At 40.2% G+C, this 25,643-nt stretch overlaps 1 protein-coding gene across 3 annotated transcripts in view; it reads left to right on the forward strand.

The window, feature by feature from the left end:
- Nucleotides 1–25,643, forward strand: part of Sym (symplekin scaffold protein) — an 80,302-nt gene that overhangs the window by 2,047 nt on the left and 52,612 nt on the right. For all 3 annotated transcript variants that reach the window (XM_076205700.1, XM_076205697.1, XM_076205698.1), the window contains exons 2-4: nt 14,937–15,133; nt 15,823–16,056; nt 20,743–20,898. In XM_076205700.1, the coding sequence (XP_076061815.1) occupies nt 14,937–15,133; nt 15,823–16,056; nt 20,743–20,898 (587 nt within the window). The remainder of the gene's footprint in view (nt 1–14,936; nt 15,134–15,822; nt 16,057–20,742; nt 20,899–25,643) is intronic.

Below are 25,643 nucleotides of genomic sequence, written 5' to 3' on the forward strand. Positions count from 1 at the left end.
GGTGTTTGACCTACCTACCTTTATTACCTAAATTTGGTCGGGTCTAACCCAGCTATCTCCCAAGAGAGATAAGAGACCTGAGTGGACTAATGGGCATCAGCATGGAGGCATGCAAGAGGAGGTAGACAGATTCATGGAGAACATCCCTTATGAGCCTCCAATCCTGCATAGCCCAACTTACAAGGAATGGCAACAGAATTTATTGCAGACCAGTTTCAATATTTGAGGCGTGGGCAAAGATATGGGAGTGGTGTGTCCCTAGACTGGCCATGGTGTTAATTCATTCAAATACCAGTTGGATATATTCCTAGCCAAATTAGAAGACATCACTGGATGTCCAAATGGGCAAAACTTAGGGAAGGCTGAGGAAAATTAGAGGTGGACACTATGTGTTGGCCTGGTGGAATGATAAATCCACCTAACTGGATCAAGTAAAACATCAAAACATACCTGCAAGTATAAGTCTAACTAACTGAGGCCATGGTTGGATGTAGATACCAAAGTATCTTTGTGAAAACTATTATTCTAATCATCTTGATATTATACCTAGATTATTATTATTATTATTATTATTATTATTATTATTATATATATATATATGTATATATATATATATATATATATATATATATATATATTTTTTTTTTTTTTTTTTTTTTTTTTTTTAAAGCTTCTGGCTGGTAACAATTGCAGGACCCTCCCATTGTAACTTAGAGTATAATAATTGTTGTCTCAAGTTTCACTAAGTGGAAAATGTACAATCTTACTGGCTGGTAACAATTGCTGGGCCCTCCCACAGATTTCCCTGGATAGAAACTTTGGATTGATGTTTGTGTTGCATTAACCTTGTCAGTATGATACAAATATTCTCCCACATATCAGGTTGCCTGATTTATGATTATCCATTACAATATGTGCATTACAAAATACAAAGTTACTGCTGATAAACCTATTCTCTTTCACCCTGAATGAACATGATGTCACAGAAAATGTGATCAGGACTGTTCACAAGATATGGGGTCACTCAGCTACAACAAAATAGATATAATCAGGAAGTTGACACCAGCATTCCAGTATACTCCACTCTTGACTCATGGTGCATATATAGGTGTCATGTTCAAAAGGTTAATGTGGGACTGTTTCTTTGTTATTGATTTAAAGAAGGGGGTGTAGGGAAGCTGTTGCCAGTTGCTAATTGTCACCTCTTCAAGTGTGAAAAGATGTAAAAAAATACAAATTGAAAGAGATCATGACCAAATGTCAGCCCATCAGGACTGCACCTCCTGATGGAAGTGAGGGGGTTGACAGGTTTTGAAAATGAGAAGCCGTGGTGCCTGTCTTTAGTCCCATTAAAAATTAAATGAATGCTACAGTTGACATACATGTTTGGGCCACATGAAGTATTGTCACCCCAGAATGCCCACATGAAGATTCATCACCCCATGAGATCTCACCTGAAGAATTGTCACCACAGTATGCCGAATATCAACAGTGGAATAAAGATTAGGTTAGGTTGAATGAGGGTTATGCTTAGTGTCATCAACTTATACAACTGAAGAATCGTAAGCTCAGGATGGCCTACATGAAGAATTGTCACCCTAGGCACCCTGTCAAATTCTGGGGTGATGGTTCTTCATGTGATCCACATGTTATTATATTCACTCACTGCTGACTCCTCACCCAGGTGTTCCTTAGCCACCTTCTTGAGGTTTTGCTACCTTGAGAAGGCAACAATATATGGAAAAATAATGGTGATAGATTAACAAAAAATGTGTGAGAATGGGATATTGTGGGATAAAGAGGACTTTTGATGCACAAAGAATGTGTAGAGAAGTGTAGATTCCAAAAGATAAGAGGGAATGGAGGAAAGTTGAGATTTGTATCTGTTGCTTCAAGTTTCACAATCTACTCTTGGCTTACAGTAGCTAGCAATGGTTCCAGGCCTGTAGCATAAATCTAGGAAGAAACTGAATTATTGTTCTCAGTAGCATGGGTCTATTTTATGTCACCTGCTGTCAAGAAGAGAAGGTGGGGATCAGTTGCAGCTTGTCAATTTTTATGTGAAAAAGTTTATGGAAAAAAAAAATAAAAGTTGAGAGGTGTTGGGTCCAGACTAGAGATTGACTGCCAGCACCTTAGAGGTTGGGATATTTATGAGTGTTAGAGATAAACAGCAAGGGTATGGTTCTTTCTGATGTCCATCTTGGGATGATCACCACTAGCAGTTACCTATTATTAATCCCTTCATTCCCTTTTTTGATATGTATAATCAGATCTTATGCTGTGATGCATGGAAGGGAGTGGGTTAAGGCATGGGGGGGGGGGGTTAAGGAGTATGTGTGAATAATATTCTGATGCAACCTAAAGGGATTTCTCCCCATCTTCTCTTATTCTACATGAGGGGATGGAGAGATGGGTATGCCCATTAAATGAAGTGGCCTTGCTGTGGATGTGCTGTGTCTTGCTGCATTGCTTCTGACCCAGGGCAGTGTGCAAGGTGCAGGGATAACTCACTATCCAGGAGAAGCCAAGATATGAGGGAGGGAGGATTGGTGAATGGGAGTAGAGTATGTGAGGATGAAATGGGTGGGAATAGATTTATGCCATTGAATAAGGCAACCTTCCTTGTGAGGGGGAAAAAGCCCTTGGTATATGTATGTATAATCAGAACCCATATAATATTATACACACACACACTCTTGTTGGTCGAAGTGACAGCAAAGTTTGGAACTCCAGGAAAACTTCAAGTTGCATCGATCTCAACAACGAGGGAGTACCTTTGTTGTATTAATAGGGAAGGGGAAAACTCGTGGTGTGGGAAAGTGATGATAAAGGAGAAAGGGAGGGATTACTGAGGAAAATGGAAGGAAATGAGGAAAGGGATGAACGGGCCCCGGATGTTAGAAGGGGTGTAGAACACACAGACGAGGGAGAACAGGAAAGCAGAGGTGTCAAAAGCAGAAATATAGATAATAGCAGCTCAATGGAAAGAGAAGATAACTGCTTTTATGGATTTAATGAGGGAGGAGATGACAAACTCTCCCGACTAGTAAATCTAGAGGAGAAACTAAAAAAATGAATGAAGCATGGGAGGTTAGGTTTAACCAATTAACACTAGTTACACAAAGAGTTGATAAACTGGAAGAACTAAAAGAGAATCAAAACCTAACTAAAGAAATAGAAGAATGAAAAAGACAGTTGAGAGAAGTAAAGGATGAGAATGAGGAATTAAAGAAGAAGAATAAAGAGAATAAAGAGTCCATAGCAAAAGAGGTAAGTGGTTGGAAAAAACTACAAGAGAACAATAAAATTGAATTTAGAGATATAATGAAACAGCAGATGAAAGAACAAACTAAGGACACAGTTATTAAAGTGATGAGGGAGAAGGAGAATATAGTAAGAGGCTTAGCGGATAAAAGGAAATGTATAATTATATTAGCAATGGAAGAGAAGTATAATCCAAATAGGACTACAAGAATAGAGGAGGAAAAGGAAAAAGTAAATAAGATATTAGAAGTACTTCAAGAAGATGAACCATAAACAGGGAAAGAAATAGAAGAAATAAATAGACTAGGGAAATATAATACAGATAAGACCAGACCAATTAAGGTTAAATTCAGGTCACGAACGACAGCAGAGAATATCTTAACAAAAACAAGGAAACTTGCAGACAGTGATCAATATAAACAGGTATGGATGAAAAGAGAAATAAAGAGAATGAGAAAACTAAAAGACTAGAAGCTAAGGAAAAAAACAAGAAAAGAACAGAGTCAGACAAAGAGAAATTCTATTGGAGAGTAGTGAATATGAAAGTGAGGAAATGGTTCATAGCAGAGAAAAACAGAAAACACGATGGAAGTAGCAGAAAATTAAAAGTGTCTTACACAAATATAGATGGCTTAATAACAGGCTTGAACAAACTGAATGATTACCTGAAGGAAAAAGAATTGGACATAATGGGAATTGTAGAGACAAAATTGAAAGGTCCAATACCACCCAACAGTGTAGGACATGGTGCACATAATTATTGGATTAGAAACAGGTAAAACAAGGGGGTGGAGTTATGTTCCTGACTAAGAATGATATAAATGTGAGGAATGTCACATATGGAAAGAATAGAGTTGAGATGATTATGATGGAAGTCATCATATCTTGTCGCACCAGAACCGTGTCCATATAAGGGCAGTTTCATTTGCTTCCCTAAGGTCTTGGTCGGAGCAATGGGGACTCAATGGACATTCCCGGAGGACGTAGACCATCGTCTGTACTTCGCCACAGGGACATTGGGGGCTATTGGTGTATCCCCACTTGTGTTTGTTTTCTTTCGTTTTGCCCACCTTGGCTCTTCCTCTGTTTAAGGTAACCCAGTCCTTCCTGGTTAGGTTTGCTCCTGGGGGCAAGGTCTCGTTTGGGCATGGTATGGCCTCGTTATGGCCCAGATTGTCATATTCCTGCCAACATTTTAGTCTATGGGCCACAGCTTGGGTTGGATCCAGTCCTAAAAGGATGATGGAAGTGAAGGACAGGGATGGGAAGAGCAGGAAATTTGTAGTAAATTATGTGCCTCCTAAAACGGCTTCGTGGGAAGAGAGAGAACACAAAAATATGTTAGAAGACACTAGGATAACACCAAATAAGATAATGGAAGATGGAGGGAGAATAGTTATAATGGGTGACTTTAATTGTAAAGAAATCTGCTGGGAAGAGATGACAGTGAAGGGTGGAGATGGCCCATGGGGAAATGTACTACTTGATATGATTATAGAACATACAATGATGTGATGGATACAAGAGAATACTAGGTATAGAAATGAAGAACCATCGAGACTGGACCTAATAATCACATCAGAACCCAAAATAGTGGACAGAATTGAATATAAGACACCAATAAGTAAAAGTGACCACATATTGGGTGAACTGGAACTAATTGAGGAAAAGTACATAAAAAAAGCGAACAATATAGAAAGGGAAGATTGATGCATGGAAAAACAAATTTTGCTCAAATAAGAGAATTCTTTCAAAAAGCAGACTGGGAAAGAATACACAAGGAGGAAACAACAGTAGAAGAGAAATGGAATATTTTGACAAAAATTTATAAATTAGTGGAAAAGTATGTTCCAAGACAAAAGCAAGAAAAATAATATGTAGAGTGTTGGTACAGCAAAAGATGTAGGGAGTTAAAAGACAAAAGGGATAAAGCTTGGATAAAATTGAAAAAAGACAAAAGACCTGAAAAATGAAAAATATATACAAGTTATAGAAATGAATATGTACAAGTGTGCAGAGTAGAGAAGAGAAAGGATGAAAAAGATGTCATAGAAAAATGTAAAGATCAACCAAAACTATTTTGTAGATTTGTAAACAAACTGAAAAACAAACAAGAATTAGAGAAACTACAAGGAGTTGAATACACCGAGGAAATAGAAATGGCAGAAATTATGAACAAGCATTTTAAATCGGTGTTTACGAGGGAGAACATACAACTTAGAGATATTGAGTAGGAGGAAAATGTCCCCCCTATGAAAGAGATAGAAGTGACAAGGAATGAAATAATGAATCACTTGAGTAATCTCGATGTCAGAAAATCGCATGGACCAGATGAATTGGCAAACTGGATTTTGAGAGAATGCAGGAATGAACTAACAGACAAAATACATAGTCTAATAAGCAGTTCATTGAAAGAAGAAGTTCCAGAAGATCGGAAAAGAGCAAATATAGTACCAATATATAAAGGGGGAAACAAGGAAGACCCTACTAACTATAGACCGCCCTCTCTTACAAGTACAATAGCTAAAATTTGTGAAAGAATGATCAAAATTAGATGGGTAAGGCATTTTGAAAAATACATTAAATCCAAGGCAATTTGGATTTAAACCAGGACGATCATGTGTCACAAACTTAATATGTTTCTATTCAAGGCTGATAGATGTAATACAAGAAAGAGATGGATGGACTGATTGTTCATTTCTAGACCTGAAAAAGCTTTTGATAAGGTGCCACATAAGAAATTGCTAAAGAAATTAGAAACTGCAGGAGGAATACAGGGCAAACTGCTGAAGTGGATGGAAGACTTCTTGCATGAAAGAAAAATGAGAGTGATGATATGAGACAAGCACTCTAATTTACCAATGCAGCACATACAATATGTTGATGTTTACATTGTAGACGTTTTATCATCGCCATTTTATCCTCCAGCAAAATAGCATGACGCTTAGCAGTTTCACTAGGACTTTTCTTAGGAGGCATGAGGGCAAATATTAGTTACAAGTGAATGTTAGTGAGAAAATCTACAAAACTTCAGTAAACAGATCATAATCCAAAACAATTGCAAGATTCGAGACGCCGCCTAATGGTAGATACAGTATTGGAACTACTGTTGCCCCGATAAATAAGAAAATCAGCTGATTTCATGTTCTAGTGAACTAGGCCATACTACTTTATGGTATGTATTTTAGCAGTTACTGAATCTTAATATCATTTTACATGCTTTTATTCTTATTTATTGTAACATGAATTTATGTGCTTGAAATGTTTTTTGGTGTTTATGCGATTCCATTATTATTGGCTGACCAACATAAAGTCAAGTAAAATGACAACTTGAATTTTATTTTTCCATGTATTATTTTTGAAAACCGACGTATCTTCGAAAACGACGCAAGTTGAAATGACGTAAGCTGAGGTGTGCCTGTATATATATATATATATATATATATATATATATATATATATATATATATATATATATATATATATATATATATATATACCTATACCCATTTGGGGTATTGGCTGCATGTTATTGTGGCAAAGTAACATGCAGTTGATACTTTAGGGTCTATATGGGGCACCCCTATGGACCAGAGCCACACATCATTTTGACTGTGATAGAGAAATGATGACACTTTTATACTACGACTGTCCCTCCATTATACTGTCCCCCAACTCCCTTGCTATTGTCTTGTACAATTTCTCTGAATATTCGTTTCCTTTTTCGCCTACCTACCCTGTGGTGGGGGAAAAGAATACTGCCACCAAGTATTTCCACTTGGATCGTAAGAGGCAAGAAAAAAGGGACGGGGATTGGGACCAGGCATCCTTCTCCCTGTAGCCCCACAGGGGACATTCCTAAAAAAAGTAAAGGCATAAGAGGGTCTAGGAGTTTTCCGACCAGCACACTAAGGTTTGGGTCTTTTAATGTGCATGGATGTAGTACAGATGAGAGTAAAAGGGAAGAGATGGGTAGAATGTTTGTGAGAAGAAAGATGGATGTGTTGGCTTTGAGTGAAACTAAGCTGAAAAGGAAGGGTGCGTGTAAGTTTGGGAGTGTAAGAGGGAGGTTATCAGGAGTGAAGAGAGGGCGAGGGAGGGAAGGGGTGGATATACTAGTAAGTGAAGAGATAGGTAAACGTGTAGTGAAGTGGAAGGAGGTTTCCTCAAGGATAATGTGAATGAAGGTGAAACTGGGAAAGGAGATGTGGGGTTTGTAAGTGCATATGGGCCTGGTAGTGAGAAGAGTGTAGAAGAAAGGACAGTGAGAAGAGTGTAGAAGAAAGGGAGGCTTTTTGGATAGATTTAAATGAGTGCATAGAGGGATTAGGGAGAAATGTCAATGTAATAGTACTGGGAGACCTTAATGCTAGGGTAGGAAATGATCCAATTGATGGAGTGGTTGGGAAATGTGGAGTTCCAGGAAAGAATCGTAGTGGAGAGTTGATGGTGGAGATGTGTCTAGAAAGAGAGTTGATGATAGCAAATACAGTGTTTTGGAAGAAAGTCAAGCATAAGTACACATTGGAGAGAGTGGTGGATGGAAGGGTGGTAGATAGAGCGTTAATGGATTATGTAGTGGTAGAAACTCTTTAAATGGAAAGGAAAAGAAGGAGTACAAGAAGAAGCTGAGGGAGGAGTGGGAGGGAGTGAAGGATAGAGTAGAGCTAGGAATGGAGGAGGAATGGGGATGGTTCAAGGAGAGAGTCACAAAGTGTGCAAGGATGGTGTGTGGAACAAGGAGGATGGGAGGAAATAAAAGGAAGGGTAGTGAATGGTGGGATGAGGAAACAAAGAAGGTTGTAGATAAGAAGAAGCGAGCTTTCACATTTTGGTTACAAAATAGAATGAGGGAGTCATATGAGAGGTACAAAGAAAAGAAAAGAGAATTAAAGCAAAAGGTAAAAGAGGCAAAGAGGAGAGCAGATGTGAAATGGGGTAAGAGTATGACAGAAAATTTTGAAAGTAATAAAAAGATGTTTTGGAAAAAAATTAAGAGAGGAAGAGGAGGCGAATCAAGTAGAGAAGAAAAGGTAAAAGGTGCAGATGGAGAGATGATAATGGAAGAGAAGGCAGTAAGGGGAAGAATATTTTAGGGAGTTGCTAAATGTGAAGGAGGATAGGGAGGGAAAGATAGCTGCAGTGGGAAATGCTAAGAAAATGACTGTGATGAGTGAGGAAAATGGAGGAGAAATAAGGAAGGATGAAGTGAAGGCAGTTGTTAAGATGATGAAAGCAGGTAAGGCACCTGGTCTAGATGGATGCCATGCAGAATGTCTAAAAAAAAGGAGGTACAGTGATGGTGGACTGGCTGGTGAGGTTATTTAACCTCTTCACTCCGGGGCACATCGCACGTTTGGCAGCATTAGCTGCCTCCTGACATGCGATGTTGCGTCATAATCGCATTATAAAAAATAAAGTCAGTGCTCAATTGTTCATTCTCTTTCACCCGTGAATTTTGATAACCATAGAAAATATAATGAAGCCAGTTCAGAGAGAATGGAGGTTACGTAGGTACGACTACAATAAATATAATCAAGACGCCGACGTCAGCATCATCGCATACCCACTTGCTCCTCATGACGCCTACGTAGGTGTCACCATATGGAAGTGGTTAATGTTTGCTGGAGAGACGGTAGAGTGCCGGAGGACTGGAGGAGTGCCTGTATAGTTCCACTTTACAAGGGAAAAGGGGACAAGTGTGAATGTAGTAGTTTCTGAGGGATTAGCTTGTTAAGTGTAGTTGGGAAGGCTTAAGGGAGGATCTTGATTGAGAGGATTAGGAGAGGAACAGCGGGGGTAATTGGTGAGGAACAGTGTGGATTTAGGACGGGTAGAGGTTGTGTAGATCAGATTTTTGTGGTAAGACAGATATGTGAGAAAGCTATAGGAAAGGGGAAGAATGTTTTTTAGGCTTTTATGGATCTGGAAAAGGCTTACGACAGGGTAGACAGAAAGGTACTGTGGGAGGTTTTGCGGATATACGGGATAGGAGGAAAGCTTCTTGGAGCTGTCAAGAGTTTTTATGAGAGTAGTAGAGCTTGTGTCAGGATTAGAAATGGAGAGAGTGAGGGGTTCGAGGTAAAGGTGGGACTTCATCAGGGATGCGTTATGTCACCCTGGCTGTTCAACTTGTACATGGATGGGGTAGTGCGAGAGGTAAATGCAAGGGTAGTGGGTCAGGGATTTGAGCTGGTTAAAGAAAATGGAGAAAAGTGGGAGGTGAGCCAGCTGTTGTTTGTGGACAACACTGCGCTTGTGGCAGGATCGTAGGAGGGATTGAGGAAGTTAGTGACAGAGTTTGGGAGAGTGTGTGATAGAAGAAAGTTGAAGATAAATGTGGGTTAAAGTAAGGTGATGAGATGTTCAAGGGGTGAAAGTGGCAGCAGACTGGAGGTGAGCATTAACCACTTCCATACGGTGACGCCTATGTAGGCGGCATGAGGAGCAAGTGGGTACTTGATGATGCCGACGTCGGCATCTTGATTATATTTATTGTAGTCATAGCTACGTAATTTCCATTCTCTCTAAACTGGCTTCATCAATTTTCTATGGTTATCAAAATACACGGATGAAAGAGAACGAATGATTGAGTACTGACTTTATTTTTTATAATGTGATTATTATGACGCAACATCACACGTCGGGCAGCTAATGCTGCCAGATGTGCGATGTGCCCCGGAGTGAAGAGGTTAAGGGGGCTGTCACGATGAATTTCCGAGAAAAAAATTAAGTATTCGAAAAAAAATTCCGTCATCTAGTGGCCTTTGGCAAGCCAGTCCTGAAATATTTCAGTGAAATACCAAAAAATAAAGGAGTTATGACTATTTTTCTGACCCCCCCCACTTCCCAGTACACCTTCGCTGCACATATGTTAGACTAAGTTATTTCATCGCAATAGAAATGGCACAAATGCGATGTATTTTGTTATTCACTAATAAAGACTAGCTGGAAACTTGTCCTACACGTGGGGAAAGCACTTCGCACTCGTGAGTAAACTGAGAGAATTATTGTGAGTAGGCGGAGAAAGCGAATTGTCGCTCCTTGGAGAACTTTTATTTACTTTTATTTGCAAAGGGGGACGGAGAGGGGGGGTTGCCGATTAAATGAAGCGGCCTTGCTGTGGATGTGCTGTGTCTTGCGACACTGCTTCTGACCCAGGGCGGTGGGCAGGGTGCAGGGATGACCCGTCATCCAGGAGGTGCTCAGATGAGAGGGAGGGTGGGAGGGGTGTGGAGTGTATTTAGGGATGAAATGGGTGGGAGTGTTTTTATGCCTTTCCCTTTTTGGCTACCTCCCTTGGAAGGGGGAAAAAGCCTTGGTATATGTATGTATGTATAATCATTTCAAAGAAGAAACATTCATTTCATGAAAGAGCTAAGAAACTGAATCAAATTATTGAGAAAGAGTGTACTTCTGCCTCGGTTATTACTGGAGATGACTCATAGCAGTGCTGCTGCGTGCGCCCGGGCTTGGTTATGCTGATCGCACATTATCGCACTCCTCTACCCCTCCATATCCTCTTTTCTCAAATGATGTCACCGCAAACATCGAGCATGCATGACGTACCATCACGTGCCTCTTCAAATGAAATGCTCCAAGTGCTTTTCGTCACAAGAGCGACTGTCATTGTTCATAACTTTGGAAGGACACATAATCTTCTTTCTCGCTTGGTTGGAGTCAATCCCATCATTACAAAAGCAGTTGAGGAACAAGACAAAGACACAGAACGGAAAGGGACACCAAAGACCAGAAAGAGGAAGAGAAAACTATCGTTCAGCTCTGATTTCCAGCCGGGAGCTTTCTAGTAAGCGAACCTGGCGACAATGAGGGAGGTGGTGCCTCCTGAAACCCTCGCCTTCTGAGCTGCTAATACCTCGTAAAAGGGGGGACCAGGTACCAGCTACACTTTATAATAACATGTGAATGACATAGAATGCATGAATATTGGCACAGAGAAAAAAATCTAAATGAAATGTATAAAAAATGCAGGGAAATGTATTTTGAACTTCAAAGCTCAATATCTCAAAACTACACTTTTCTCTACATTTTTTCTATCTCCTCCATAACTACTTGGCTGATTTTAATGGAGTTTGGATTGTTTGAAAGCTGAATAAATTTGCAATTATTTATTGTGGCATTTTTTCATTTTTTGTGATAGAAGTCGATATATTGTATTTTATGCAAAAAAAAAATCAACATTAAAAAGAAAAAAATCATTCTCCTAAACTAAAAGGAAATTCCAAAAACTGTACAATAATTATTTAGGTATTGCTATAGAGCATTTGTGGTATTTTTTCAGCATGTTCAGTCAATGGATAAAATGAAGAGATAGAAAGTTTGTAATTAAAAAAAATAAATAAATAAAAAAAAAATAATTAATTACTTCATTGTTTTTCAACAAAATAATATGAAAATTGGTGGTGAACATCTCAGTATATGTATATATAACATATTAAAAATTCGCGAAATTCCGATCATAATTGACGAAGTTCCTTCTCGAGCACGACGGCTTCCTTATGGAAGAGCGACTGGAGGAAGTGGATAGTTTTAGGTACTTGGGTGCAAATGTGGCAGGAAAAGGTGGAGTGGAGGTGCAGGTAGAATGTAGATTGAGGGAAGCGAGTAAATGCCTTGGTGGATTAAAAAGTGTAATGAGGGATAGACGTTTGGGAATGGATGCTAAGAGGAGACTGTATGAAGGAGTGACTGTGCCAGCAGCACTGTATGGGGCAGAAACATGGAACATAAGAGAGGAAGGGAGAAGGAGTTTGAATGTGTTTGAGATGAGGTGTCTGAGAAGTATGATGGGGGTTACTAGGCTAGATAGAGTGAGAAATGAGGAGGAGAACAGGGGTGGAAAGGGAGTTGATGAAAGAGTATTAGGATGGTTTGGACACATGGAAAGAATGAGTGAAGAAAGACTAGTAAAAGAGGTATGGAAGGCAGATGTGGAGGGAGTGAACATGAGGGGATGTCCTAGGATGAGGTGGATGGATGGGGTGAAGGGGGCTTTGGGGAAGAGGGGGATGTCTGTTGAGGAAGGACGGGAGAGGACAGAAGACAGGGGTGAATGGAGAATGGTTGTGTTAAGGGGACCCCCTGCCCAAATTTTTTTTTTCTGAAGGATCTTGCTGATTTTTTCTGTGTGATATCTAGGTCTGAGAAAACCGTCACAGCTTGAGTTTTATTCAGATCTGACCAGTAGTTTTTTTTTTTTTTAATAAAAAACATGAAAAATACCCTATTTTTGGGCTTTCAAATTCAATCTCCTACAATTTTTATTTGATGTCTTTCATTTTATAGCAAATGAATCTTCTACATATATAGAAAAACAAAATAGAGAGTTTTTTTTAATATCTTTGTTCAATGCCGAGGAAAAAAATATAATTTTTTTTGTAAAAAAAACACAAAATTTTGACTTTGACACGTTATTAAAAAAACATTATTCAACATATGAAAAAAAACTCTCTTTCATTTTTTTTCATTTATCTAGCTATCAATAGAGACCTCATATGAAAAGATTGGTTGAAAATTGAGGGAGGAGATAGACTTTGTGTCTAAAAAACTTACATTTTTCAGAAACGAGCGTTAAAGTTTTTTTTCTTAGTTTTACTAAATTTTACATTCATGAACCTCCTAAGAATCATTGAAAACAGGTTCCATTGTATTTTCATGATGATTTTGCATCTTTCAAGTAACTCAGGCACTTTGTCCCCTCCTACAGTGTAGGATATTATTCACCCAAAGTGAGGGTCTCATAAGGCCCCACCTTACTCATTGTGGCAAAGTTTGAGTCATTGGTCTAGAATGACCCAGCAAGGTAGTCTGATTGCTGGGATTCAGCTCTCTTTTTTGTCCTAGGTTTTCTTTCTGGTGTTGGAACAGGCTCTTGCTGCATTAGGGACATCACTGTGAGGTTTGAAACTCTAAACCCAAGGTGTTGCAACAAGGAGGCATTCTTGTAGCCAAAGTTGTGGTCAAGTACAGTGACCTGAGAGAGGCATATAACTCTTCTGATTCCAGCAAACTTGCTTTTGTTGCACTTGATCCACAACTTGGAATGCAGACTCTCATTTGGGTTCTGAGTTCGTCCTCTCAAGCATCGGCTTAGCAGATCCATCTTCGTCAGGTCAACGTAGACGTCACAGATCAGCTTTAGCTTCTCCTTTGGAATCATTGACAGGAACGGTCTTTTTTCTTCATGTGAACTTGTTAGCAAACAGTTGTTTGCGTAGAGACAACGTGTCTGATAAAGGTATAGAGGACGGAGGATCAGGTGCTGTGGATGTGGATGGCAGGGAGAGAGCGGAGGATGTGGATGTAGATGGCAATGAGAGAGACGAGGATGTAGATGGCAATGAGAGAGACGAGGATGTAGATGGCAATGAGAGAGACGAGGATGTGGGTGTACTTGGCAGGGAGGGAGGTGCTGGAGGGAGTACTGGTGGTGGTGGCGGAGGTGGTGATAACAAGGTTGATGCGGTTCCTTCTTTCTCCCCTTGCGTTACTAAGGTCAACGTTCTTGTCTTCTGTAAGTGTGATTTTTGTTTGGAAAGCTTAGGCATGGCTAATATCTTCAAACTTCTCTTCACTGAAAAATAAATGCGAAATACACACGGCAAATTAGTGAACGTGGCAAGCTAGCGTACACTTCCTTCCCTTTCTACGGCTATCAGGTCACTGGCGGTCAAGTGGGCTAATTTTCCTGCTGTCAGGTCACTGGTAGTCGTGCGGGCTGAGTTTCCTCATACCACACACTCACGTGCATGCCAGACGCAAGAGAAAACTTTGTAAGTGCATCAAACAAAAACAAAAAATAAAGTAAAAGAGGTGTTTTCATGGTCAAAACGAATGTAAACAATAGTGGTGCGGAGCACGTGGCTGCCGGGGGTAGGGAACGTAGGCCCTTTAAACCATTTAAAAATGGCGGTACGATAAAAATCTTTTAACATGGTGTAGAGCAAGCGCTCTTCTATGTATTTATGCAATAAAAAAAAATTCATTATTATTTTTTTTTTTCGTAAATCTGGGGCGGGGTCCCCTTAAGGATGATGTTGTGATGCATGAGGTGGAATGAGTGGGGGGATGGGGGGTGGGGTAGTATGTTTGAACAAAATTTGACGCAGTCCTAAGGGATTTCTCCCCGTCTTCTCCTTTTATGCATGGGGGGGACGGAGAAGGGGGCTCACCAATTTAATGAAGCGGCCTTGCTGTGGATATTCTGTGCCTTGGGACACCGCTTCTGGACAAGGTGCAGGGATGACCTGTCATCCAGGAGGTGCTAAGATAAGAGGGAGGGTGGAGGGGTGTGGAGTATTTAGGGATGGAATGGGTGGGAATGATTTTATGCCTTTTCCTTTTTGGCTACCTCCCTTATAAGGGGGGAAATGCCTTGGTATATGTATGTATGTATGTATATATATATATATATATATATATATATATATATATATATATATATATATATAACCTTATGGCAGTATTACTGGTCCAAGTTCCTTTTAACTTGCACCAAAATCCTTACTTCCTCTATGTTTATTTCTGTATGCTATGCTTACATTCTTATATAATCTCAAAAGAATGATAATGGATGCCACAGCATATTTGATCTAGCATTTTCTTATTTAATGTGAAATAATTACAGATTGCTTTTTCTTCTACTTTAGGTTGTGGAACTTCTGAATCAAGCAACATTACTGACCTCTGAAAAAGAAAAAATATCAAACTTGTCACAAGTTCAGGAGCTCATTGTTCATAAAGAACCTCAGTTGTTGGATTCCTTTTATGAAGAGGTTGCAGTTTTCCAGACAGACAGAAATTCTGATGTCAGAAAGTATGTTGTTGGATTCATTGAAGAAGCATGGTAAGTCATGAAAAATGAGACTGGAAGGAGTCCTGAAAGGGTGATTATGTAGCCATAGCCATGTCACTTCACCAGGGTAAACTTGGTTTTAGGGAAAATTAAAGTAACTGTATCACAGCTGATAGGGATTAATTCAAGGACATTAATCATAACCTCATCACTACATTAATGCTTCCTAATTTGAGCAAGATTATCTTGTAATAGCCAGGATAATGTATGTTAACTATACAACTGTTTAGAAATGCTTGGCATTAAGATTAATCTATTTATACTGGTCTTTATTTTCTGTTGCCCTGTTGGTATTATTTTGTGCATTTTGTAGAGACAGTTATGTCTCATACTCTTACCTAATTCATTTTGTCCTTAAAATTTTGCTAGTGCATATGTATATACAAATACACACATACACACACATACATACATGTGTATTTACAATTGGGTAAATACCTATGTGTATACATGCCAAAGGCCCTTTTTTCCCCCATAAAAGGGGTGGCCAATCAAAGCACACATCCTTGATATAAGTAAATTAAGACCCATTCAACCACTTCTCCCATCTCAGCTGGGAAGGAAGGGTTATCCTGCCACCGACCACATTGCTTGGTGGTCTTTCATCCCTTCTTCATGTTTTGAACGAGACTGAAATGAAATTGCATTTTTTTTTTTTTTTTTTCCCTTTTTTTCTCCAGTAAAAAGGATAAGGAGATGCTCCCTCGGCTAATTCCTAATCTACAGCTCCTTATGGCAGATGAAGCAATGGTAGTCGTGAAGAGAGTAGTGCAAGCCTCTACTCAACTGTACCGAATAGTGCTGTCATGGCTCTCTAATACTCGTACCATCACACAGGAGATGGAGCAGACTTGGCTTATCATGACTGCAATCAAAACAGATATTATTGGAATGATTGACCATGACAATGATGGGTAAGAACTGGAAGAATTTGTTTTGTCTTCTATTGGTTTTGATATTCACTGGGACCTGTGACAGATATAGTGGAACCTCTTATGTTTGAATTTAGTTTGTTCCATGAAGTCATTTGAATTGAATTGTTTAAATATTGAGTCAGTTTTACCTATAAGAAATTATATAAGCTGTATAATTCATTCTAAAAACCCAAAAGAATGAAGGGATTAAGTGAAGAGAGGGTATCAAAAAGTGTGTGGAAGGCAGAGGTGGATGGAATGAACTTTAGGGGAAGACTGAGAATGGGATAGATGGATGGAGTAAAGGGGGTCTTAGGTAAGAGGAGAATGTCTTTTGAGTATGGAAGGGAGAGAGCAGGAGATAGGTGTTAGTGGAGAATAGTTGTGAATTGATGATGAATTGACATAACCAGAAGGGATTTCTCCTCATCTCTACAGTACTTATAAGGGAATGAGAGGGAGGGGTTTGCCATGTTAATGAAGCAATGGAAGTAAACCAGCTTTAGTAGTTGGGCCCTGCAGTGGATGTGTTGTGCCTTGTTGCATTGCATCTGACTCTGTAGGCAGGGGGCAGGGATGGCCCCTCATCCACAAGAAGCTGGGAGATTTTTTGATAGGGAAATAAATGAGTGTGTTATGAGTGGAAGGTGGATGCATACTTCGGTTGGCTACCTCTCTTATAAAGGGGTAGAAAACCTTTATGTATATATGAGGGTAGTTCAAAAGATAATGCCTCCTATTTTTGTACTCTTAATTCAAAAAGTTGAAGAGCTATGAAGATGGGAGTGGCACCATTAAAAGGAGCAGCCATTTTTGCTTCAGAATTTATTTCTCTATGTAATCCTCCCCCATCTCAATGCACTTTTGCCAGTGATGAGCAAGGGCCTGTGCATGGCCATCCAGAGCTCAGTTGATGAACACCTCTTCTATTCATGCTGACATCAACGCCTTGGCTCTATAAACATTTCAAGGGTGATGTTAATTGGTTCCACTTCTACCTGGAGGAATTCAATGATGCACATCCATGACAAGGGTTACTTTATTATATTAAACTGTCATACTGTCAATATCTGTGACAGAGATGAAAATTTCAGGTTATGAGCGTGAAGGTTCAGTCATCATGACAATACCATCGACAATCCCCTCACATCCCTTGGTGCAGAATAAAAAAATAGGAGGCATTACTCATGAAACTACCCTGGTATATAGAAACCCAAAAGAAGCAGACTTTAAGAGCACCTAATTGAACTGAGTTGAGGAGGAAATTGCTAAATTGGAGACCACTCTTTGGTAGCCTAGAAGGGGATATAGCCCAATCTGGAACAAAATATATATTGAAATAAAAATGTGGTAATTGGAAATTAAAGATATAAATGCAGTTGGGACTGCACATGAACTTGAGGATACATACATACATACATACCAACTGGTTTTCCCCCCTTACAAGGGTAGTCAAAAAACAGGCATAAGATCCACTCTCACCCATTCCATCCCCACATAATCCACTCCCATTCACAACCCTTCCCCCTCTCTTATCTTTGCTCCTTCTGTATGACAGGTCATCCCTGCATCTCGCCCATTGCCCTGGGTCAGATGCAATGAAGCAAGACATAGCACATCCACAGCAAGGGTGCTTTATTTAATTGAGGAGAAATCCCTTCAGGCTGTGTCAAATTATCATTCACACTTACTCCCTCACCCCCCATCCCCCACCCACTCCCTTTCATGCATCACAGCATCATTCATACACAACCATTCTCCACTCACCCCTATCTTGTCTTCTCCCTTCCTTCCTCAACAGATATTACCTGTTTCCCAATGCCCCTTTTACCTCATCCATCCATCTCATCCTTGGTCACCCCCTCATGTTCACTCCTTCCACCTCTGCCTTCCATACCTCTTTTACTAATTTTTCTTCACTGATTCTTTCCAAGTGTCCACACCATCCCAATATTCTTTCATCAACCCTATCTCCCAACTCCCTTTCCACCCCCACTCTCCTCCTCACCTCCTCATTTCTTAATCTATCCAATCTAGTAACCTCTATCATACTTCTCAGGGTTATTGGCTGAATGTTATTGTGGGGTTAAAGCTGCTCAGTAGAATGCAGCTGATACTTTAGGGTCTATATGGAGCATTCCTACAGAACAGAGCCACACATGATTTTGTCTGTGATAGAGGAAATCTGTATTCATAAAGAAATGATGATACTTTATTATACTGCAACTGTCCCTCTGTTATGCTGGCCTCCCATTCTTAATACTGTCCTGTACCACTTCTCTGAATTTGAAATCTGCGACCAGTTAACTGAAATATTCAATAAATCGGTAGACACTGGTTCTGTTCCAACTGCTTGGAGGCAGGCAAACGTTGTTCCTGTTTTTAAGAAGGGAGATAGATCGTCTATATGCAACTACAGGCCAATCAGTTTGACATCAGTTATAGGAAAATGCTTGAATCAATAATAGTAAATAGACTCAGAGAACACATTGAAGGGCATAATTTAATTCGTGATTCACAGCATGGTTTCTCCAAGGGTAAGTCATGTGTGACTAATCTTCTATCCTTTTACACTAAGGTATATAAGGTGTCAGACAACAATGAAAATTACAATGTTATTTACCTTGACTTTAGCAAAGCGATCGACAAAGTGCCACACCAGAGACTACTAAATAAAATCAAAGCCCATGGCATAGGAGGAAAAGTGTTAGAATGGATTAGAGCTTGGATTAGTAACAGAAAACAGCGGGTCACCATAAATGGAATAAAATCTAGGTGGGGAAATGTTACTAGTGGGGTCCCCCAGGGCTTGGTTTTGGGTCCCTTGTTGTTCATTATGTATATAAACGACTTAGACGATGGGTTAAATAGTGATGTTAGTAAGTTTGCGGACGACACTAAAATAGGACGCCTAATTAGGTCAGGAGACGACGCCCAGATTCTGCAGGATGATCTAAATAAACTGTTAACATGGTCGGTGAAATGGCAAATGAACTTCAATATCTCTAAGTGTAGCATGTTAAACGTAGGGCTACACAACCCCGAAAATAGATACAGCTTAGATAACACGTTTTTAGACAAATCTGAGTGTGAGAGGGACTTGGGAGTTCTGGTGAGTCCGGACCTTAAAACCAGGAAGCAGTGCATTAGCGCCAGAAATAAAGCTAACAGAGCATTAGGCTTCATTGCTAGGACGGTAACGAATAGAAGTGCAGAGATAATTATTAAACTCTGTCTAGCGATAGTTAGACCCATCCTTGACTATGTGGTACAGTTTTGGTCTCCGTCCTACAGAATGGACATAAATTCACTAGAATCAGTACAGAGAAGAATGACCAAAATGATACAAGGACTCGGAAATTTGCCTTACGAAGAGAGGCTTAGGCACCTAAACTTACACTCTCTGGAAAGACGCAGAGTGCGGGGTGATCTAATAGAAGTGTTCAAGTGGATCAAAGGCTATAACAAGGGTGATGCAAACAAGGTCATCATAATAAAACAACAGGGCAGGACTCGCAGTAATGGGTATAAACTGGACAAATTTAGATTTAAGAAGGAAATAGGTAAGAATTGGTTTACTAATAGGTGGTCGATGAATGGAATAAACTTAGTAACCATGTAGTAAGCGCTGAAACCATCAATTGTTTTAAAAACTGATTAGACAACTTTATGGATGGGGATGACAGGTGGTGATGGATACGGAGTTGCCTGGTGTAGGCCTTGTGGTCTTTTGCAGTCTCCTTTATTTCTTATGTTCTTATGTTCACTATCCCTCCATTATGCTGCCCCCCCTCTTAATACTGTCCTGTACCACTTCTCTGAATGTTCTTTTTTTTTTTTTTTTTTTTTTTTCCCCTTTCTTTCTTTCTTTTTTCTTTTCTTTCAAACTCTGGTGGGGAAGAAGAATACTTCCACCGAGTGTTCCCACTTGAGTTGTAAAAGGCGACAAAAACAGGATGGGTATAGGACTAGGCATCCTACCCTCTGTAGCCCCAAAGGGGGCATTTCTAAAATAAGCAAAACTTAAGGATAGTTAAGATAAATTTGAGGGTAGATGACAGGACCCAGTGAGCATTGCTCCTTTCCTGTATACTACAGTTAGCAAAATATAATAGAGTTAGTCTATACTTCACTAAATGTTCACCAGAAATCAACTTGATAGAGAAATCACTCCCAAAACAAGCACATCAGGTCACCACTCCAGATTAAAACAATACCAATATATAATTGAAACAGAAACTATTTTCCTCAGATGTGGCCACCACACAGAAGAAACAGAGCACCTCATACTGTGCTATCCTACAATCTTTCCTTTCAGACAGTAACACAAAACACCTTTACTGAGTGACTTATGGGCTGACCCAGTGACCTTACCTGGGTTCCTGGATCTATGAATTGATTGATTGCTTAATGTTTTGTATAAGGTATACTCTTGATAGTTATCAAGTGTTTAAGAGTGTATATTTTTTCATATAGTTCAGATGTCCTGAAATAGTTACTTAAACTATTTATCTTGATCTTAGTATGTTTTATATGATTTAATATATAGCATTGGTCATTTCACTTGCTTATTTATGTAATTGATTCATGTTATGGACTGAAATGTCCCCAGTCAGCATGCTTTACCATTGTTTTCCAGTATAAAACATTGTGCCATGTCCAATAATTTGTGATTTTATTTTTCAGGGTGCGCACACAAGCCATCAAGTTTCTTGAGGCTTTGGTTTTAATCCAGACCTACACAGAAGCTGACTCAATCAAGAGAGACAATGAGTTTAATCTAGACCATGTTCCTCTCACTCTCAAGATTGCTCGTCCCAGAAAACTTGAAGAGGAAGCCAGGTAGGCAGATATTTTAATTGTGTTCAACGCAAGTTGAACACTAGGAGTGAAGAGAGAATGAGGGGGAGAAGGGGTTGCTATACTAGTGAATGAAGAGAGGTAAATGTGTGGTGGAGTGGAAGGAGGTTTCTTCAAGGTTAATGTGGATGAAGGTGAAGCTGGAAGGAGAGATGTGGATTTTTGTAATGTATATGGTCCTGGTAGTGAGAAGTGGGTAAAGGAAAGGGAGGCTTTTTGGATAGATTTAAATGAGTGCATAGAGGGATTAGGGAGAAATGTCAATGTAGTAATATTGGGAAATCTTAATGCAGGGTAGGAGATGAACCAATAGATGGAGTGGTTGGGAAGTGTGGAGTTCCAGGAAAAAATCATAGTGGAGAGATGTTGGTGATGTGTCTAGAGAGCTGATGATAGAAAATACAGTGTTTAGGAAGAAAGTCAAGCATAAGTACACATGTGAGAGGCTGGTGGGTGGAAGGGTGGTAGATAGGGTTTTACATACATATACCAAAGGCTTTTTCCCTCTACATGGGGGGTAGTCAAAAAGAAAAAGGCATAGAAACCACTCCCACCCATTCCATTTCCTATATATTCCACTCCCCTCCACCCTCCTCCCTCCCTCTTATCTTGGCACCTCCTGGATGACAGGTCATCCCTGCATCCTGTCCACTGCCCTGGGTCAGAAGCAGTGTCGCAAGACACAGCACATCCACAGCAAGGCCGCTTCATAAATTCGGCGACCCTCCCTCTCCGTCCCCTCATGCAGAAAAGGAGAAGATAGGGTTTTAATGGACTATATAGTGGTAACCAGGAGAAGGGTAGGAAGATTTTTAGATGTACATGTTCTAAGGGGAGAGAGTGGGGGAATATCAGATCATTTTTTGGTGGAAGGTAAGTTGAGAGTGGAGGATAGATTGAGAAAGAAGAAAAGGACAGAAGGTAGGGAGGTGCTTAGAGTAAACAGCTTAAATGAGAAAGAAAAGGAGAAGGAGTACAAAAAGAAGCTGAGAGAAGAGTGTGAAGGAGTAAGGGATAGAGTAGAACTAGGAGTGGAGGAGAAATGGGGATGTTTCAAGGAGGGAGTCACAAGGTGTGTAAAGATGGTGTGTAGAACAAGTGTAACCATGTGTATGCATTATAAGAGGGGCTTAATGTGGGTGAGAAATATCTTGATGGTGATTTCTTCTTTTATTAACAATATGATCTGGGTCACCAACAAGAGATTATGAATAGGTCCTTTGGGCAAAATACACTAAGTGCCGGGCTTTCACCTCGACACAGCCCTGGGTAGATGTCTACCCTCTGCCAGGTGCTTGACCTGGTCAGATCTGTCTGACAGGCTCTTGACCTGGCCAGCTCTGGCATTGGTGTTGGTTCTATATTATAGGGGTTAGTTGTATGGTTGTTGTTGTTGTTGTCGTTCCCTAGACTGTCTGTCCGAGCAGTCCCGTCTCCCCAAGGAAGGCCACAGCCGAAACTGGGTTTTCCCACAAATCCTTTATAGAGTGTATGTTGTGTTGTTTGCGTGCATGATTGTGTATAATGCAGTCTTCCATTATGTGTTGTATGGTATGGGGTGAAGTGTTACATCCTGGGCAGCTGTTCACAACACGGTCGTCCAGCCTCTTCTGGTAGCTTAGAAGTGCTGGGTGGTGACCGCATCGCAGTCTGGCCAAGTGGACTCTGTCCTTTCGTGGGAGAGAGGATTCAGAAGGGTGGATATCAGGGGGTCTGGCATGCAGCAGTGTGTTGTCTTTCAGTGTGTTAATGGAGCGGTGAGTGATATGATTATGAATATGTTTCCGGAGGCTGGTATTTGGTGGTTGTGGAGGAAGAGAAGAGAGTATCTGTGCGTAATAAAGGTCTTTGGGTGTAGTTTTAATGTTTCTTGGTGTGTGTGGGTGTTCTGCTATGTAGTGTAGCGGGTGTGATGTGTTTGTGGTGGCTGCAGCAAGTGTTTGTGTGCCTCTCATGTCGAGGTGGTCCTTGACTTTGAGGACTTTTGTTTCATGGTGTAAATGGTCTGTAGGTGATGTATTTGTGCAGCCTGTAATTGTTTTTAGGGCTTTGTTTTGTATGATTTGAAGGGTGTTGTGGTGTGTCTCACTGAGATTAGGAGCCCATGCAGGACTCGCATAATTCATCACTGAGCGTATGCATTGTTTGTATATTGTTATATTAGTTTCTTTGTTTTGTCCAAATGTTGTTCCAGTGATTGACTTAAGTGCGTTAAGTCTAGGTGTGCATTTGTTTTTTATGTTTGTGAGGTGTTGTTTGAAAGACATGGATGTATCGTATGTTACACCAAGAATTTTCGGTGTGTTTGTGTGTGGTATTAGAGTGTTGTTGATGTAGAGATGAGGTATGTATTTGTGTTCTTTTGTCCAGTTGGTGAGAAGTGTTGCTGTAGATTTGGTTGGTGGGTGTAGTTAGACATGGTATGTATATGTTAGCTTACGGGTAATGTAATTGGGGTAGGTGTAAGAATGGGGTTCAAATGGGTCTGTTTGGTGACATTAGGCATCTTCATGTGACGACATCCTGTTGTCTTACTCTGCATTTTGCAACAGGGAAATATGTGAAGTCAGCAAGATATAAGATTTCCTCAAGACGAGTGCCATATCACATGTCTGTGGATCATGTGCATGGTTGGTTATGGTTAGTAATGGTTCCACAAGGAGGATGGGAGGAAATAGAAGGGAGGGTAAAGAGGGGTGGGATGAGAAAGCAAAGAAGGTTGTAGAAGAGAAGAAGCGAGCATTTTCATATTGGTTACAAAATAGGACAAGAGACTCATATGAAAAGTACATAGACCAAGGCTTTTTCCCCCTTAGCCTTGGTATATGTACTTTTCATATGAGTCTCTTGTCCTATTTTGTAACCAATCTGCAAATGCTCGCTTCTTCTCTTCTACAACCTTCTTTGCTTTCTCATCCCACCACTCAAAGCATAAAATAAAGGAGGCAAAGAAAAGAGCATATGTGAAATGGGGTATGACAAAATTTTGAAAGTAATGAAAAATGTTTTGGAAAGAAAATAAGAGAAGAGGAGGCAAATCAAGTAGAGAAGAAAAAGTAAAATATGCAAATGGAGAGATGATAATGGAAGAGATGGCAGTAAGAGGAAAATGGGCAGAATATTTTAGGGAGTTGCTAAATATGAAAGAGGATAGGGAGGGAAAGGTGGTTGCATTGGGAAACTAAGATAATGCTGGTGATCAATATGGAAAATGGAAGAGAAATAAGGAAAGATGAGGTGAAAGCAGTTATTAAAATGATGAGAGTAGGTAAGGCACCTGGGTTATATGGGTGTCATGCAGTTTGTGAAAAAGGGAGGTACAATGATGGTGGACTGGCTAGTGAGGTTGTTTAATGTTTGTCTAAAAGAAGGTAGAGTGCCATAGGACTGGAGGAGTGCCTGTATAGTTCCACTTTACAAGGGAAAAGGACAAGTGTGAGTGTAGTAGTTTCAGAGGGATCATTTTGTTGAGTGTAGTTGGGAAGGTTTATGGGAGGGTTTTGATTGAGAGGATTAGGAAAGGAACAGAGGAAGTAATTGGTAAGGAACAGTGTGGGTTTAGAATAGGTAGGGGTTGCATAGATCACATTTTCGTGGTAAGACAGATATGTGAGCTTTAGGAAAGTTAACCCCTTCACTCCGGGCCAAAATCTTGCGGGCAGCATTAGCTGCCAGACGTACGATGTTGCGTCATAATACTCGCATTATAGAAAATAAAGTTACTGCTGTGTTGCTCATTCTCTTTCACCTGTGAATTTTGATAACTATAGAAAATATGATGAAGCCAGTTTCCAGAGTATGGGGGTCACACAGGTACAACTAAATATATATAATCAAGACGCTGACTTTGGAATCCTCGTGTACCCACTTGCTGCTCATGACGCCTACGTAGGCGTCATCGTATTGAAGGGGTTAACTTCACTCCGGGGCACATCGCACATCTGGCAGCATTAGCTGCCCGACATGCGATGTTGCATCATAATAATCTCATTATAAAAAATAAAGTCGGTGCTCAATCGTTCGTTCTCTATCACCCGTGTATTTTGATAACCATAGAAAATATGATGAAGCCAGTTTAGAGAGAATGGAAGTTACGTAGGTATGACTACAATAAATATAATCAAGATGCTGACGTCGGCATCATCGAGTACCCACTTGCTCCTCATGCCGCCTACGTAGGCGTCACCATATGGAAGTGGTTAAGGATTTTTTTGGGTCTGGATTTGGAAAAGGCTTATGACAGGGTAAACAGGAAGGCACTGTGGAAGGTATTGCAGATATATGGGATAGGAGGAAAACTGTTAAGAGCAGTCAAGAGCTTATATGAGAGTAGTAGAGCCTGTGTTAGAATTAGAAATAGGGAGAGTAAGTGGTTTAACCACTTCAGTACGGAACTTAAATCTCGCAGGCAGCAGCCAATGCCAGCCGTACGACGTGTCGTAATAATACTCGCATCATAAAATATAGTCACCGCTTATATCGATCGTTCTCTCTTTCACCCGCGAATTTTGAAAACCACAGAGAATGGGATTCAGGGCACATTTGAGAGAATGTAAAAACACAGGGGCGACTACAATAAATATAATCAAGACGCCGATATGGCAGCGTCGCGAATCCACTTGCTCCTCATGACGCCTACGTGTGCGGCACCGTATGGAAGGGGTTAAGGTAAAGTTGGGACTTCATCAGGGATGTGTTATGTCGCCTTGGCTCTTCAATTTGTACAT

The sequence above is a fragment of the Oratosquilla oratoria genome, chromosome 22, assembly GCF_046742065.1.
Source record: "Oratosquilla oratoria isolate Oo_2021 chromosome 22, ASM4674206v1, whole genome shotgun sequence".
NCBI classification, from domain to species: Eukaryota; Metazoa; Arthropoda; class Malacostraca; order Stomatopoda; family Squillidae; genus Oratosquilla; species Oratosquilla oratoria.